The 17,238-nt window shown below is 32.2% G+C and overlaps 1 protein-coding gene across 2 annotated transcripts; it reads left to right on the top strand.

Moving 5' to 3' along the window:
• The first annotated feature begins 2,455 nt into the window (after window positions 1-2,455).
• On the top strand, window positions 2,456-12,140 carry LOC115702204 (probable LRR receptor-like serine/threonine-protein kinase At1g06840). Of its 2 annotated transcripts, XM_030629656.2 has the most exons (20): window positions 2,456-2,666; window positions 2,893-2,995; window positions 3,518-3,668; window positions 3,871-3,942; window positions 4,037-4,108; window positions 4,560-4,703; window positions 4,793-4,864; window positions 4,966-5,037; window positions 5,638-5,712; window positions 6,145-6,213; window positions 6,413-6,481; window positions 6,635-6,706; window positions 7,014-7,082; window positions 7,276-7,790; window positions 8,449-8,607; window positions 8,700-8,983; window positions 9,501-9,552; window positions 9,926-10,176; window positions 10,893-11,027; window positions 11,453-12,140. In XM_030629656.2, exons 2-20 carry the CDS (start codon window positions 2,902-2,904, stop codon window positions 11,792-11,794), a joined length of 2,769 nt encoding a protein of 922 aa, XP_030485516.2. In that variant the 5' UTR covers window positions 2,456-2,666; window positions 2,893-2,901; the 3' UTR covers window positions 11,795-12,140. The 2 variants fall into 2 exon arrangements, with proteins under 2 accessions (XP_030485516.2, XP_060971521.1); XM_061115538.1 differs by lacking the exons at window positions 2,456-2,666; window positions 2,893-2,995 and having other exon boundaries at window positions 3,527-3,668; window positions 3,860-3,942.
• The last annotated feature ends 5,098 nt before the right edge of the window (window positions 12,141-17,238 follow it).

Raw genomic sequence — 17,238 nt, 5'->3', positions numbered from 1 at the left:
TTTTGGACTGAATGTATAATGACATCTGTTTTTTTAATAAATAGATCCCCCACTCCCAACCTTGGTAATCTAACTCCTTATGAAAAATTATATGGTAAGCAACCTGATTACACTAACCTTAAAGTGTTTGGATGCCTAGCTTTTGCTTCTACTATCACTGCCCACAGGACCAAGTTTGCAGCAAGAGCTACACCATGTGTTTTCATGGGATATCCCCAAGGTGTTAAAGGATACAGACTATATGATTTAAACACCAAACAATTTTTTATTTCACTAATGTAGTTTTCCATGAACATATTTTTCCTTTTTCTAAAATCAACACAAATGCATCGCTTGTTTAAATCCCTTTATTATCTCGCTTTTACCTTCTATCGTCACTAATACACCTATGTGTATTATCCATCTATTTCCACAATCCGATGATTTTCCACAGACAATACAAATGCCACTTCCCACTTCTTCCTCGTCGTCCCTGCATCGCAAGAAGAATGTCCTCATGCACCTACTATTTCCACCACGAACACATCATCTCCCACCATACCAGCGGTTTCCCTACACGTACCGCACCAGCAGACCAACCAAAACCCCAAGATATTTACAAGACTATGAGTGTTACTCTCATATACATACCAAACTCTCAACTCCTCATTCTCTTACTAAAGTTTTATCTTATGATAAGTTGTCCACTTTACATAATGCCTTTATTTTTGCTATTTCTGCAGAAAAAGAACCACAAAATTATTATCAAGCCATCCATTTTAAACATTGGCTTCAAGCAATGAATGTTGAACTCATTGCACTAATACATAACAAGACTTGACCGTGGTTCGACTTCCTCCAGATAAAAAGGCAATTGGATGTCGTTGGGTCTATAAGATCAAGTTCAATAAAGATGGCAGTGTAGAGCGCTATAAAGCAAGACTCGTTGCTCAAGGCTTCACTCAACAAGAGGGCCTCGATTTTTTTGACACCTTTTCCCCCGTGGCCAAGATGGTCACTTTTAAATTGCTTCGCTATCTCTACTATTAACCATTGGCACATATTACAACTTGATATTAACAACGCCTTCCTCAATGGAGATCTCCATGAGGAAGTTTATATGCAATTGCCTCTCGCTTTCACTCCTTCTTCTTCTTCGTCGGCAGTACACCCTTGGTTTGCAAACTACACAAATCGATTTATGGTCTTCGCCAATCTTCTCGCCAATGGTACACAAAGCTCTCCGAAGCCTTGCTTGAAGAAGGATTTCTCCAATCTCAAGCCGATTACACACTCTTCACTAAAGGATCAGCAAGCTCTTTCATCGCTCTTTTAGTCTATGTTGATGATATTGTAATTACTGGCCCCAATCTCACTGCTCTTCATCAATTACAACACACGCTACATCAAAAGTTCAAACTCAAAGCACTTGGTCCACTCAAATATTTTTTGGGTTTCGAATTTGCCCGCACCAAAGATAGTCTTTTCCTCTCTCAACGGAAATATACGCCGCAGCCTTTCGAAGACACCGGATTCATTAGGCAAGAAGCCCGCTAAAACACCAATGGATCCCCGCACCAAGCTTCGATGATCATCAAGAGATATACTTCAACACCCATCTTCCTACGTGCAACTTATCGGGCGACTCCTATATCTCACACACTCTCACGGATATTACTTTCGTCGTCAACAATCTTTTACCAATTCATGGCTCAACCGCGTACAACACACCTCCCAGCCCTTCATCACTTGCTTCGCTATCTTAAGAACTCACCTGGACAAGGAATTCTTTATTCAGCATCATCATCTCTACACTTGAGGGGTTTCTCGGACTCCGATTGGGCCTCTTGTCCAATCACTAGGCGTTCTGTCACGGGCTTCTGCATTTTTTTGGGAGACAACCTCATCTCATGGAGAACTAAAAAGCAGCCCACCATCTCTAAAAGCTCTGCTGAAGCAGAATACCGCGCCTTAGCCGCCACCACCAGTGAACTCACTTGGATTCGCTATCTTCTACACGATCTACACATTCAACAAACCAGCCCTGCCTTCATCTACTGTGACAACCATTCTGCAATCCACATTGCCAACAATCCCACCTATCACGAACGAACAAAACACATTGAGATCGACTGTCATTTCATTCGTGAGAAGATCAACAACAACACTGTTCGGCTTATTCCTATTAGCAGCACACTTCAACTCGCTGACATCTTTACTAAACCTTTAGCTTCTACTACACTCACCACACACTTAACCAAGATGTCTGTCCATGATATCTACCATCCATCTTGAGGGGGGGTAATAGGTTTCAGATTTCCTTCCCAATTGGTTAGCTGTTTGTTATGTGTCAATGTCGGTTATATTTGTTATAACCTTTTCCTTAATTGTAGGATAACAGTTGTATCCTTCTTTTCCAGCTGGTTTATATATATAAACCACTCCCTCTGTATTATTGATTTAATCAAGACAGATTAATGAATTTCATCCGCAATACATCGTGACGACAACGATGCTTTCAGAGCGTGTTTTGCTCTCTTTAGTCCCATTGACTTTGTGTTCGGTCTTATGGTTTGGTCCTAGGAGTTTCCAGTTCCAGCCCTACTGCACTTCTATTCCACCATATTTCCCTCTCTTCACCGCTAAATCCGTCATCATTAAATCTCTCATTCATTCAATCATTTAAGGCATGATGTTGATAATGATCATTTAATGCTCTTACTTTTGTTTTCCGGAGATTCATTAACTCATGTTTGTCGTTGAACAATTTATTAAGCTGACGTGTCTGGCTGAGATTCCAGGGAGAAAAGAAAAATTTAATAATTGAGCCACAAACTAGAAAAATATAATTCTGAACTTTGCATTTCTCTTTCTCAACTAAATTTTGACAATTCTTTCTTATCTGTGTTTTAGGGTATCAAGATGTGGAAGCTAAGAGTTTTGGCATGTCTTTTTGCGGTCTCATATTCTTACTTTCTTCTTCTCGTTGTTGCACAAGTTACAGATCCCTCTGAAGGTCCATTTTCTTCTGTTTTTCTTATTACTTAGTGTTTTCCATTATCTGTTTATTTTTCAAAATTCTGACCATCAATTGCTTGCTTAATTATTAAACCTTGTTTGCTCTGAACTTGCCATTAAGTAACTTGAAATTTCATTTATTATTCTTTTTTCTTCCTTAAAATAGTTGGTACCATGTTTTAATTAGTTGGTCTTCTGAGTAATTATAGTCTTTACTTCATTTATGTATATGCATATTTATATCAACGGTACTTGTTTCTCAGGAGGTGCATAATTTTACATTTACCCAAATGGGACAAACTTTTAAAATATAGAATATCTTTTTCTAAAATTGGTGCATTAACAGTATTTTTTTAAGTTCCCAGCGAAAAAAAAAACAATATTTTTTAAGTAGTACTCAAAATTAACCAAATGTGATGGTTTTGTTTTTCAATAAAGACAAGGAAAGGCAAGGTAATCGATATGTTTTCAGTCAAATGGAAAAGACTTGAAATTTTGCCTTGTTGGTTAATATTTGCAGTGAAAGCTTTGGAGGCTGTAAAGAGCAGATTGATTGATCCAATGAAGAATATCCGAAATTGGAACAAGGGGGATCCATGCGTATCTAAGTGGAATAGAGTTACTTGTTCAAACAAAACTGGGACTGATGGATACTTGCATGTTACAGAACTGTATGTCATACCATTCTTTACTTTCTTTGAGAGTCATGAATAATTTTCCTTTAGGCTGCTATTGGGAGATAACTAAGTCATTAGAACTGGGTTTAATCATTATTATTATTCTTGACTTGAATCTTGCATCATTCTTGATTCTCTCTCTCTCTGCTCTAATTTTCTGTTATGTCATCCATGTTTAATAAAAGATTTGATGCAGCCAAATGATGGGAATGAATCTCACAGGAATTTTAGCTCCTGAGCTGGGACAGCTAACTCATCTTTGGATATTGTGAGCCATATCTCTTAAAATTTGATTGCACATGAAGAAGTTTTCCTGATAAAATTTTCATTTGTACTGACACCATTTTCTTATCATTTGGAAGAGATTTCATGTGGAATGAATTAACGGGCACAATTCCCAAGGAGATTGGAAACATTAAAAACCTGAAACTCTTGTAAGTTGGATCTTATTTTGTTTTCAAACCTCTTTTTTTTTTTTTTTTTTTTTTTGTTTAGTAGTAAAAAAGAAAATTTATAGTAGTTTAATTTGTCTGTCAACAGCATTCATGCTTAGAAAAAAGTTTTTAAGCATTCCTTGATTGATTTGTTCCTCTGGAAAGTTTGTCGACGGCTTTTTAATGGATAATCTTCTTATGTCGGCTTTTTAATATTTAAGCTGTTCTCACAGGCCTACTTATCTCTTTGTAATTTGATTGATCGCAATGTTTAAAGCTTTCTCCTTTGCTATATGTAATTTGAAATTCTCATATTCATACTGACTAGTTACACATTAGATGATGTACCGGCAAACATATTTAGTATTAATACGAAAGATGAGGTAATTAAGGATGAGGAACTAGTTCTGTTTAAACCAATGTAACTCTTTCTCATATATTTCATATGCAGGCTCCTGAATGGAAACAAACTTACAGGTTCTTTTCCTGATGAGCTTGGAAATCTATCAAAATTAAATCGACTACAGGTCGATGAGAACCAAATGTCAGGTCCAATACCAAAATCTTTTGCAAATTTGAACGGTGTTAGACACCTGTAAGTGCATCTTTTTGAAAAACACCTCTTCAAGCTGACCTGCTTTTACATGTGTGTCTTACTCTTACCTTATGCCTCTTACTTTGCAGCCACTTCAACAACAATTCTTTCAGTGGTCAAATTCCTTCTGAGCTTTCCAAGTTACCCCGTCTTCTTCACTTGTGAGTTAATGTACCACTTGCTTCATTTATTCATGGAATTTTTGGAAGTAGGCTAACATCTTGGGAACATGTGGTTGGCGAATAAAAATAAAATATCGCAGGCTTTTGGATAATAACAACTTTACTGGGATGCTCCCACCAGAACTTGCAAACATAACAGAGCTGGCCATACTGTATGCTTCTCCTGCTCAACATTATTGGATTACTTAATGAAATTACCTATAAATTACATCAGTAAATGATCTAGGTTCTTGAACTGTATTTTGTTTTTTCATTACTTTGTTACTTAAGTTATATGTTCTCTTTTAGTCACTGATTTGTGTAGCATTAGGATATTTGAAAGCCAAAGCTAATTGTTCATGCTTCATAGCTGGTATAAAATCTTTACTTAAAAGAAGGAAATTCAAGGTAAGGTATAAAGCCGAAACCTTAGTTCAAATGTTGATACTTTGACACTGAGTCAGTTCCATTCTCTTAAGATTACTACTTGCATCTAAATTTTTGTGTACTTTATTTAATGAACAAAAAGACAACTAAGTTTCTAATTAGACTCTCAAGTCTTTCATTTGAACTGGGGAACTGTTTCGAGAATGTAATCGGAATATCCTTTTTCTAAAATGCTTAGGCAAAACTGGTTCTCTTCATGATTTATGATAAGCCACTATTTATTAACTTTAACTCTTATTGTTAACAATCCTATGCTGTTTACATAGGAAATGAAATGACAAAATAGTACTGATATTTTATTTATAAATGTGTTCTTTCTTTTGCAGTCAACTTGATAACAACAATTTCAGTGAATCTGAGATTCCGGCTACCTACGGCAACCTTTCGAAATTAACTAAAATGTAAGTGTTGTAGAAAAAATATTATTTCACTCTGTGAATAGATGAACATGTCTATTAGTTTTGGATTTTGAAATATTGCTAATATCGTTAATATCTAGGCACTTGTTTCTAATTATATATGGTAATAATAAGAGCATAGGCACACATGAAGAGAACATTTCTAGTTGAATCCAGAATGCCATCCACATGTAAATACACTTTGGTGAATTTCCAATTTCGCTTCAGTAAAATAGTAGTCTTTGATTTTGAAACCTTTTGTTTTCATATGAAAATTGTTTGCAGGTTTTATCTCATCCTAAATATTTCATTCTTTTTGTGATCTCATAGTTTTTATGAAGAAAATCTGTCCTGACATTATTCTGAATAATGTTCTAAAAACTACATCGGTTACAAGTTTTTTAACTCTTTGTTATTCTTTTTCGCTTGTTGCAGAAGTCTTAGGAATTGCGGCTTGCAAGGAACTGTTCCTGATCTAAGCAGGATAGGTAACCTTAGTTATATGTAAGTTCATGGTTTGGCGATGACTCAATGTTCAACCTTTCCTTATTATTGACTAGGCCCTGTTTGGCTTAGCTTATTTCAGCTCTTTTTTAGCTTCTAGGATTAAAAAGGTCCTTCAAGAATGCTGTTTTTTTTTCCATTTCTTTTTAATTGTGTTATGATTGATCATTATTTAAAATCTTACTTGGTTCACGTACAGAGACTTGAGCAGGAATCATCTAGTTGGATCCATACCATCACAAAAGCTTTCTCATAATGTGACAACAATGTACGTGAATTCATATTTATATTCCCACAATATTTATTTTATGAAAGTTCATGTTGACCTCTTGCACAATATTTAATTTTGATATTTACTCTGTTATTTATATATTTGTTTTGTGAAGTTACCCTGTAAAGAAATTTATTCTTGCTATTGCAGAGATTTGTCGTATAACCGTCTTAATGGATCTATTCCAGGAAGTTTTTGGGATCTTCCTTCACTGCAGAAACTGTACGTGTTTATGTGCTCTTTGACAATTTTTCATTTTAGTTTCCATCGAAAAGGATCATATGCTGCTCTTATGGTTTTGATGGACCAATATTTGAATGCTATCTGTCATTATACAGAAACAAACATAATATCATTAATAAATTGTTTATCCATTCTAGTTAAGATCTCCTATATAACACTTCTCTTAGCTAAAAATTAGTTGATTACTTTAATACGTCAACAACTGACAAACGACTGTTACAGTCGATGGGGGATATTTTTGTAATTTTGAATTGAAGTTTACTGATTCATAAACTTGATATTTCAGTGATCTGAGTAACAATTCATTATCAGCCTTATTGGAAGATATAAATCCTCAAAAAAATGTCACTCTGAGGTATGCTTTCTATCATTCTATGCATCGTGTAGCAAGAAAATTGAATTTTGACAAAGATAAAACTTGTACTATGCTATCTAATACAACTGTCAACATATTATCTATTTGAAATGAAATATGTTTTGCACAAGTCTATGTCTTGAATATAGTTTTATAAACTCAAGTTTTGATAACTGTAGCAGCTTTTCCTCAGGCTTGTAAACAATCCTATCTGCAATAATGCAACCATACAAAACATAGGCCAGTTTTGTAAATTGGATGCTGAACAGAATGAGATCGCTGAAGAACCTAAAGATCCAAAAAAAAGTTGTGATGTTCAAGCATGCCCACTAGATGATTTCTATGAATTTGTCCCATCATCTTCAGATTGCTATTGTGCAGCGCCAATCAGAATTGGATATAGGCTAAAGAGCCCAAGTTTTTCTTATTTTCGTCCATACAGTAGTGAATTTCAGGTGTATCTAACTAGTGCTCTCAAGCTGAAGGTTTCTCAATTGTCAATTGATTCATTTTTCTGGGAAGAAGGACCTCGTCTCCAGATGTATTTGAAGCTTTTTCCTTTGTTCAATGATTCTCAATCACATACATTCAACAAAAGTGAGCTTCATCGAATTAGAGAACAATTTACCTCCTGGAATTTTCCTCGTACTGACTTTTTTGGACCATATGAGCTTCTGAACTTCACTCTCCTGGGACCTTATGAAGATGGTATGTAGTATAGCAGCATGTATATTCATTATAGCCTTATGCCTTCTATTTTCTCTTAAAAACTAATGGTTCTTCAATTACACAAAGTCAACTGCTAATTATATTCTACTTGTTCTTTGGTTGAAAAATAATTGAGAAATTATCAAGGTTATTTACGAGATATATTGCAAACTTAGCTCCAATTTGGTTTATGCAACGCTTATTATTTTGTTTATACATTGTCCAGATGAATTTGTGTGTATGAAGTTGAAAGTTGTAAAATTATACCACGGACTGAAACCCAATTGACAACTTAGAAGGAGAAGAAAATGTTATATCTACAATGAAGTTATTGTTTCTCTATTTATTTTTTGTGTGATATTTATGTATATATATAGATATATAATAGGTTCTTTTTATGACTATAACATATTCCTGAACGAAAGACACATGCATAAGGACCTGCCAATTGAGTCCAGCTATGTAAATGCCTTGAACCTGAGTTGATCACACTAGCAACCATGGAGACATGGTTATGCAGATTGAGCTTTGTAGCATTAATAAAATTAAAAAATTGTAACATAATACATTTTTTTAGATTAGTACATAATTTGGCTGATGTATTTAATTTTCCACTATATAATCAATGGTTTTTTATTGAATATTTTTATGTATGCAGAGTTGTTTATTAGCAAACATAGTGCTGGAATTAGTAAAGGCATTTTGGCAGCGATTATACTTGGGGCTATTGCTTGTATAGTTACCATTTCTGCAATAGTCTCATTTCTCACCATGAGACATGCCAAATATCATCAAGCACCATTAAGAAGACGTTCGTGTAAGTTTTGTTTATACTATGAAGTATGATATTATGATGGCACTCTAAGAACTTTTAACATCAACTAAAATGACATGAATCCAATTTCACAGCATCGATGGCTTCCATGAAGATTGATGGTGTAAAGCCATTCACTTTTAAAGAAATGGCATCAGCTACCGAGAATTTTAATTTCTCAGCTCAAGTTGGTCGAGGAGGTTATGGAAAGGTTTATAAAGGAGTTTTAGCAGACAACACATTTGTGGCCATAAAACGTGCAGAGGAAGGATCATTGCAGGGCCAGAAAGAATTTTTGACAGAGATAGAACTGTTATCGAGGTTACATCACCGGAACCTGGTTTCATTACTTGGGTATTGTGATGAAGAAGACGAGCAGGTATTTTTTATAATTATTTTGCCCAATCTTCAACTAGTAATCTTTTCAGTTGAATAATATTAATAGATTTCCTGTTTGTTTCAACTAGTAATCTAATTTAATTTATTTGGGGAGGGTGATCATGGTTTTGGTTATTGTCAAGTTGTTTGGTGCTGTGTATCTGCTATCAATTCTAGCACCATAAAAGTGATAAGTGAATTCAATACAAAATAGGAAATCTTCTCTCGGAAATTGTTATGATTTAAATCCATTAATGATATACATTTTCACTGGCATTGCACTGTTTGATCCAAATAAGAATTGTAAACGAATAAAAAAAATCAACTGCTTAATACCATACCATCATTTTTTATCATTCATTGTTAGGGAATTGATATCATTAAAGAATGAATTTTAATTATGTATGTTAAAATTACTTCTATGGAACTTTAAGGTTCATAGTTTCAGTCCCCAAAAAACTTACCAGGATTGCTGAATCTATAAATTACATCAATTTATGTTCTTCATACATGTGCAGATGCTAGTTTATGAGTTCATGCCTAATGGAACATTGAGGGACTGGCTTTCTGGTATGATAATCTTCATCATATGGTTCATAAATTCTCATGTTTCTAATCTACTCCTTGGATTTTATTTGACTACCCTTATGCAAAATCTGAAATAAGTTATGTTAAATGTCATAAAATGCCGGGAAAGGATCTATTGTTTGATTTTACTTTGAAACAATAGTTTGAATCTCAATCATACAATGGTTTAAGTACTTTAATTGAGAACATCTTTATTTGTCTGACTTCTTTTGGTTTCTAATGTTTTTCTTTCCCTTCTCATGGTGAATATTCAAAATGTGCAGTTACTCATTGTGCATTTGTGCAATTCTTTTTCTGTTATAAAGAATCCAAGATATTAATATAGTATAATGATGTTGTGACCATGTTATGACAGCTAAGGCAAAGGGAACCTTGAATTTCAGTATGAGATTACGAGTAGCAATGGGTTCAGCTAAAGGAATTCTTTACCTACATACTGAAGCAGACCCTCCTATATTCCACCGGGATATTAAAGCAAGCAACATACTTCTGGATTCTAACTTCACTGCTAAAGTAGCAGATTTTGGACTGTCGCGACTCGCACCAATGCTGGATTCCGAAGGGACAGTTCCTGAATATGTATCTACAGTTGTGAAGGGAACACCAGTATGTCTACTTCTCAATATATATGTGTAGAGAGATATTTAAAATATGGTTTTTTATGCATTTTATAACTTACTTTTAACTCATTTTACCTTAACATGAAGTGCTGATTCTGTGAGTGCATGCCAAATTCAAAATAAGTTTTGTGGTTGAAACCTGGCTGGCGTAGTAAAGGGTTTTGTGAACAAGAAAATACCCGTGTTACTTGTTCCACAATGAAACCAGAAGTTATATATATCCAAAATTCTGTAGCCTCTTGCAGCATTCAGCCATTCCACATGATATTGGTGCAAGTTAGCTTAGTTTGTAGAATGAATTTGTTTTAGAACTTCAACCTTGTGAGAGAAAAAAAAAAACTATTTTGTAGTATATTGAAGCTGGGTGAAAGGTTGGATCATTGCGCAATTGAAAATTACTAAACTGAAAAGTGACAGCGAGTTATGAACTTAAACCAGCTTAAACCTTTCCTGGGTTATTCTTTGGCCCAATATTCCAATAATAGTGAGCCAGTTGACAGGGGATGAAATTTGAGACATTTTGGACCATTCATAAGCTAAAATCATCCCTTTCGAGCGCACTATGATTTGAATATAGTTGTAATATTATCATTATCAAAGCTTTGATGCAACATGTTTTTCATTTTAGTTTGTTCTTTTCAGTTACCGTTAACATAGTAGTATCTATTCTGTGCTTCATTTAGAATGCGATCATGTTTGCAGGGCTACCTGGATCCGGAATATTTTTTGACTCATAAGTTGACAGACAAAAGTGATGTCTACAGTCTAGGAGTTGTATTTCTGGAGCTCTTGACAGGCATGCATCCAATTTCGCATGGAAAAAACATTGTCCGCGAGGTATTTCTCCTCCAATAAACTCTTCTTGCTCCGTACCTAGTTATGATATGTCTCTGCACATTATGATTTTAAGAATTTTATGACTTCCTTCCAACTCATTATACATATTAGTTAACTTGATAATAAATTGGTTTTACTAAGATCTGGATTGAACTACTTTCAGTGAAGAGTTACAATGAGAGATCAAACACACTTCTATATAATAGGCAGTGGATATAGAAGTTTGTGTGGACCTGTACGCTTTAAGCATGACTTAACGATGTCTCCGAAAATAGTTTCCAAACATTTCATTTCATTCCATTTGAACATTCTTAAACTGAATCTGATTCCTTTTATTCAATGACACATAGCATAGAATCATATTCATGCAACTTGTAGATTTAACATCTATCTAAGATTATGCAAAACTTGTAATCTTGTTTCAGGTGTTGACAGCGCATCAGTCTGGGACGATGTTCTCTGTTATAGACTCCAACATGGGCTCCTATCCATCTGCATGTATCGAAAGGTTTGCAGCTTTGGCACTCAGCTGTTGCCATGACCAGACAGAGAAGAGGCCATCAATGTTGGAAGTGGTGAGGGAGCTAGAAGACATACTTCAGATAATGCCAGAATCAGACACAACTGTTTCAGAATCAACTTCCACCTATTCTGGCTCTTCTGCAACACCACCTTCATCCTTGGTCACGATGAACTCATTTGTTTCTGCATCTATATCAGGAAGTGATCTTGTTAGTGGTGTCGTTCCTACCATATCCCCTCGCTGAGAATCTATGTTTGATCAATTGTAATTTTAGTTTTAATTTAGGTTGGAGAGATAAGTGTACAAGTAGAATGTTGTTTTTCTTTTGCAAAGAAATTCATGGTAGTTTATTTACGGTCGTCAAACTACATAGATCTTCTGACTCAATTTCTGCTTTGGCTCCCTTATACACACATCATAGACATGGTGTAAAGAAAAGAGATACTAATACATGGAAAAAGCATTGCAATCGTGAAATACAAAGAGGAATATCAATATTTGTTTTTCTTTCTGTAAAGAGAAACCATGTAAATGTTAATTTACAGTAGATTTTATTTTTAGAGTAATATTTATGTAGGTGTTTTTTATAATTATTTTTGTGCTAATATATTTATCTTGAGAAATTATAAAAGTTTATTTGTATTGCATGTTTATGAATTATATAAGTTTTGGTAAATTGGTCTAAAAACATATAGGTTTTAGTAAGTTAATTTTTCAACTTTATTTTTTGGCAAATTGGTTATTAATTTTTTTTTCTTTGCAATGGGAATGGAAGGAGCTCGGCAACGAAGAAGCAGCACCATGAATTTGGGCAAATCAACCTAAGAAGAAAAAAAATTAAACCGAAAAAATCAACCATTACCAATTGATGAGCGATTTTATAGAGAAAAATTAGTTTAAAACATAACTTCAATCCTTTAAAATAATTCAAATTCCATAAAACTAATTTCTCCTAAATTCAATATACAGATTTATAAGATGTAGACCCGTAATAAATAGATCTTGAGTTCTCGATCAATCAAAATTAGGTATAACCCATAAAATATGTATCGGGTGACTATTCAATAGTTACATTTTTATTATAACCATCATGATTACATTTTTCTGTGACCTGTAATAGCAGGTTACTAATATAAACATTCTTTTTTTTAGAATTAATTAATTATAATTAATTATTTTCTTAAAATAATTAATTAAATATTTAACAAGACCTCTTTTAGCAATTAATATTTATAAATAATTTTTTATTTATATTTAAATCATTACTCTAATTATTTTAACAATTAAGTCATTTAATTATAATATTTACAATAAATGTTTTTTTTTTTTTTTACAAAAATTAAACTTTTTTTTACACAAATTAAAATTCTCTTCTTATAATAAATTTTTAAATAATTAATTATTTTTAGATGATATTTAACTATTTTGTTACAATTAGATGAACTAAGTATGAAGCCTCAAGCTAGTCAATCGATAACAAGTGTAGCCATTTTTTTTCTAAAAAATTCTTCAACTTATTTCACTTTTTACTTTTTAAATATTTAAATAAAAAAATTAAATAATTAAGTGTAATAATTTAAAATTAAGATAACAAGTATAATAAAATTTAAATTATGAAATTATATATATATAATTTTAAATTATAAAAAATTTTGCTATAAAATTTTAAATAATTTAAGTGCAAAAAAATAAATTGCTAAAAGATCCTTATATAGTAATAAATTGTAAAAAATTAATTAATAATTATAATTAATTTAATTTTAAAATATTATTAAACTTTATTAAAGTTTTATAAGGAATAAATTATTAGGTTACTTTCAGGTTACAAGTTATTTATTATTTATTTTTATTTAATTTCCAAATTAATCACAATGGCTTAAAAAAAATGTAACCATGATGGTTATAATAAAAATGTAACTATTGAAACCTCTTCCAATATGTATCACTAGAGTAACTAATATTCTAATTGCTGCATTAACGTTATTTTCCTCAATTTCAATCTTGGAAATGTTCAATTAAAATTGCAGAAACAAACTAAACTCGCATTCATCTCGCGTCATGGATCTGGGCACGAATTTTTGATATTTGTTTTTATATTGTTGCATTATAGTTGGCCATCAGTTTTACTGACGCTCCAATAATTAATCGATAATTGAAAACTGATCATGCAATAATATTTTTAGTCCTATTTGCAATGTCCAAGCACATTGATTATACATAGTTGGGACTATGTTGTTTATACGTTGCCTAATAATTGTGTTACTTAAACCTTTATGTAATAAATTAAGGATTGGAATTGGCAATTCACGACTCATATAGAGGAAACTCTATTGTGGTAAGTGTTGACTCATAATTTGGTCAACATACAGCGAAATCTTATTTACAATATGAATCACCACGTGTAAATAATTAAAGCAAGTATGTAAAGACCGCTTAGCTTTAATTTGAAAATTAGTAGATAATTAGGGTTTAATTATGAAAATTATTTATTAGCTCTGAATTATTTATTTATGATGATTTATTTGAATTCAGAATGCATTTTATATGTCATATATAGAAATTTCATAATTTTACATGTTTTGTGTCCGGCAACATTAGAACGCGGTGTTTGGTTATTAGAATCACATCCTAGTATTTTTTTAGTATAGCTGGACAATAAAGTTAGACATTGGGAATGTTAGGAATGGTCGAGATTTTAGAGTTGACAAAAATACCCCTAAGTGACCTTTTATGACTTTTAGTGTGGAAGGAGCAAAATGGTCTTTTTGCCCATTTATATTTTGTCCTTTAGTGGACTTTGTATTGATTTAACAATCAGATTTTTTAAAAAATTAAATTGGCTGAGATATTTTAATAAAACAAAGTTTTTATTTCATTTATTCAAAAAGAAGAAAATTTGAAAGAAAAAAAAAAGGAAACTCTCTCTCTCTCTCTCTCTCTCTCTCTCTCTCTCTCTCTCTCTCTCTCTCTCTCTCTCTCTCTCTCTCTCTCTCTCTCGAAATTTCTAGGGCTGCTAGGGTTGGAATTTTTTTCCAGTAATTCTCAGCTAGTTGATAGTGATCTCAAGCCAAGGTATAATCCTTTAAACCCCTACTCTTGTTTTCTTGAATTTTAAGAAAATAGTTTTGCATGAATTAGAGTTTTAGTTGTTGTTCTTGCAGTTGGAATTATTTTACAAGGATCTAGATTTACTAACAAGTATGTTATTAACATCCTAAATATGAACTTCTAAAACGATACGAAATAAACACGTATAAAGTATCAGGAACCTTACAGTGGTTGCAGCGGAATATAATGTCTCCTTCCACTCAGATCTCTAACCCTTGTATCCTTTCTGTAGTAGAGTATCACCAAGATCTGAGTCTGAATCTCCTTCTCTTGAAACTGGATTCTTCACAGCCTTCTCTTAAAAATAAGGCTAAAGTGTTAAGTATGACATTCGACATATCTAAGGAAAATGAGTTTGTGGTTTGTTTGTAAATGATTTAATTTATTGTACCTATATATGTACTTAGTAGGCAAAATTTTGTGTTATTGCTTAGTATAACCATAGAATGTTATCTGTGAAACTAAAAGCCAAGTGATGATGAAAGATTCATCTTTTAAGGCAATAGGAAAACAACTACACTTGATGCTATAACAATATTCAAACTATGGTTAAAAACTAGTTATTTTTTAGATTTCGAAAAGACTTATACAGTATTAACACCTAGACGACTTTTTGGTTTGGAATTTTATTTTGAATAAATTAGGGGCCCGTTTGGCACAGCTTTTGGAAAAGCTAAAAGCTGCTTTTCAAAAAAGCTGTGACAAAAAGGTGTTTGGTAAGCAGTTAAAAAACAGCTTATTGAAGAAATTATGGAAAAGCTACAGCTAAAAGCTAAAGTTGGTACAACCCAACTTTTAGAAAAAGCTGTTTTGATTAAAAGACTTTATAATAAATTATTTTTACTAAAAATTTATTTAATTATTTATTATATATTATAAAAAATAAAAATATTTTTTAAATGAAAAAATATTTAAAAATAAATAATATTTAAATTTCTAATTTTTTATTTTATTTTAAAAAATATTTTATATTTATATTTTTATTATTAATAAATAATATCAATTTATGTTTCTTACAAACTACAATTTTATCTTTTGCAAGTGATAAAAATATAATTTAAAGATATTAAAAATTATTTTTATCAAATGCATATAAATTTATACTATAGAAAAAAATAATTAAAAATATATAAAAAATAAAAATTTAATATAACATATTTTTATATATATATATTTGTAATTATAATGAACTAGATTAAAATATTATCATTATTGTAATAGAATCTTAACAACTCACAGCACTTTAAAAATTATAATTTACCAAACATTCAGCTCAGCTTTTTTCCACGGCTTCATACTGCTTTTTCCCACAAAGACGGCTATTCTGCTTTTCCCCAAAGACACTGTGTGCTAACCCCTAGGTCATTCTTGTTCATTTAGAATTTCAAAGTCTTTTTCAATATTGGTTCTACTAGTTTTTTAATTTATAAATTTATTAAAATTTATTTCATAAAAAGAAACCTTATAATTTCTCTTGTGGTACAAAACATAAATTGAATCATGAGAATTCTATTATACTTTAGTATAAGTATTAAGGTTATATCTCCGAAAGAAAAATATAAAGACTTACTTTTGATAGAATTATTGACCCTTTGATTGAATAAATTTTTAATTTTGTAAAGGGATAACAAACAAACAAAAGGAAACCAAGTGACAAAATAAAGTTTCATTGTCTAAAAATTTATGTTATATTTTGTGGATCTTTCCTCATGATTTCATGGAATGATAGTATCTTGTCTTTAGACTAATAAAATTTATTTTATTCATAAAGGCATTAATCTTTAGACGTTGTTTTCTTTTAAATTTTAAACCATAGTTGACAAATCAACTAGGCAAGAAAATTAAAGTCGTTGAAACTAACTATGGTGGTTAATACTACCATGGAAGGTATGACGAATCAAGTGAGTAACGTCTAAGATTATTTTGCACAACTACTAAAGAAATGCAATTTCGTCTTCCAATACAAAATGTTAGGCAAACCTAATGTAAAGTCCTTTTTTGGCAAGTTAGTTGACAAAATATTTTTTTCTTTTATGGTAAGATTCTTTTGCATACATACCCAATTTCTTACCTTGTGTTTTCGGCTTTTAGTTGCTCTTTTCTTTGTTAGGAAAGTTGCCCTTTTCAGTTGGACTTTCCTTTGTTTGGAAACTTCTTGTAAGAGAAGTAATTTTCTTATGGAAAGTTAGTTTTTTAAGGAAACTTTGATTATTGCCTTTTCCTTATTGATTTCGATTGTATCTTGATAAAATCATAATACCTAACCTGTTTTTGGCAGTAATCAGGTATTGATAAAGGATCGGACCCGATTATAGTAAGTTTCCCATTTCTGGTCTGATCTGCTGCGTCAGCATCCGAATCTCATGCTACAGATCGTGTTTACTTAGGAAAGCTTTTGTACAGCTGTAGATCCGATCTTGTGACTGGCTCTAAGGTTTCTATGTTCTATAAATAGAGCCTAGAGAGCAGCCATTCGAATCAGCTCTTCCATTATTCATTTTTTGCACTTATCTTATTTGAGAGAAGAGAGTTTTCTTTGTTTTGTGAGAGCCTAGTTGTTCATCTAGGTTCTAGTAGTTT

The sequence above is a fragment of the Cannabis sativa genome, chromosome 5, assembly GCF_029168945.1.
Source record: "Cannabis sativa cultivar Pink pepper isolate KNU-18-1 chromosome 5, ASM2916894v1, whole genome shotgun sequence".
Classification (NCBI taxonomy): Eukaryota; Viridiplantae; Streptophyta; class Magnoliopsida; order Rosales; family Cannabaceae; genus Cannabis; species Cannabis sativa.
This window is presented reverse-complemented; position numbering and strand designations above follow the sequence as displayed.

What these genes read in the sequence shown, in the direction of transcription:
- LOC115702204 (XM_030629656.2), top strand. Translation starts at nt 2,902, where the DNA reads ATGTGGAAGCTAAGAGTTTTGGCATGTCTTTTTGCGGTCTCATATTCT. An exon ending in ATAGGTAACCTTAGTTATAT is followed by an intron (nt 6,214 to 6,412) that starts GTAAGTTCATGG and finishes GTTCACGTACAG; the next exon opens with AGACTTGAGCAGGAATCATC. An exon ending in TCTCATAATGTGACAACAAT is followed by an intron (nt 6,482 to 6,634) that starts GTACGTGAATTC and finishes TTGCTATTGCAG; the next exon opens with AGATTTGTCGTATAACCGTC.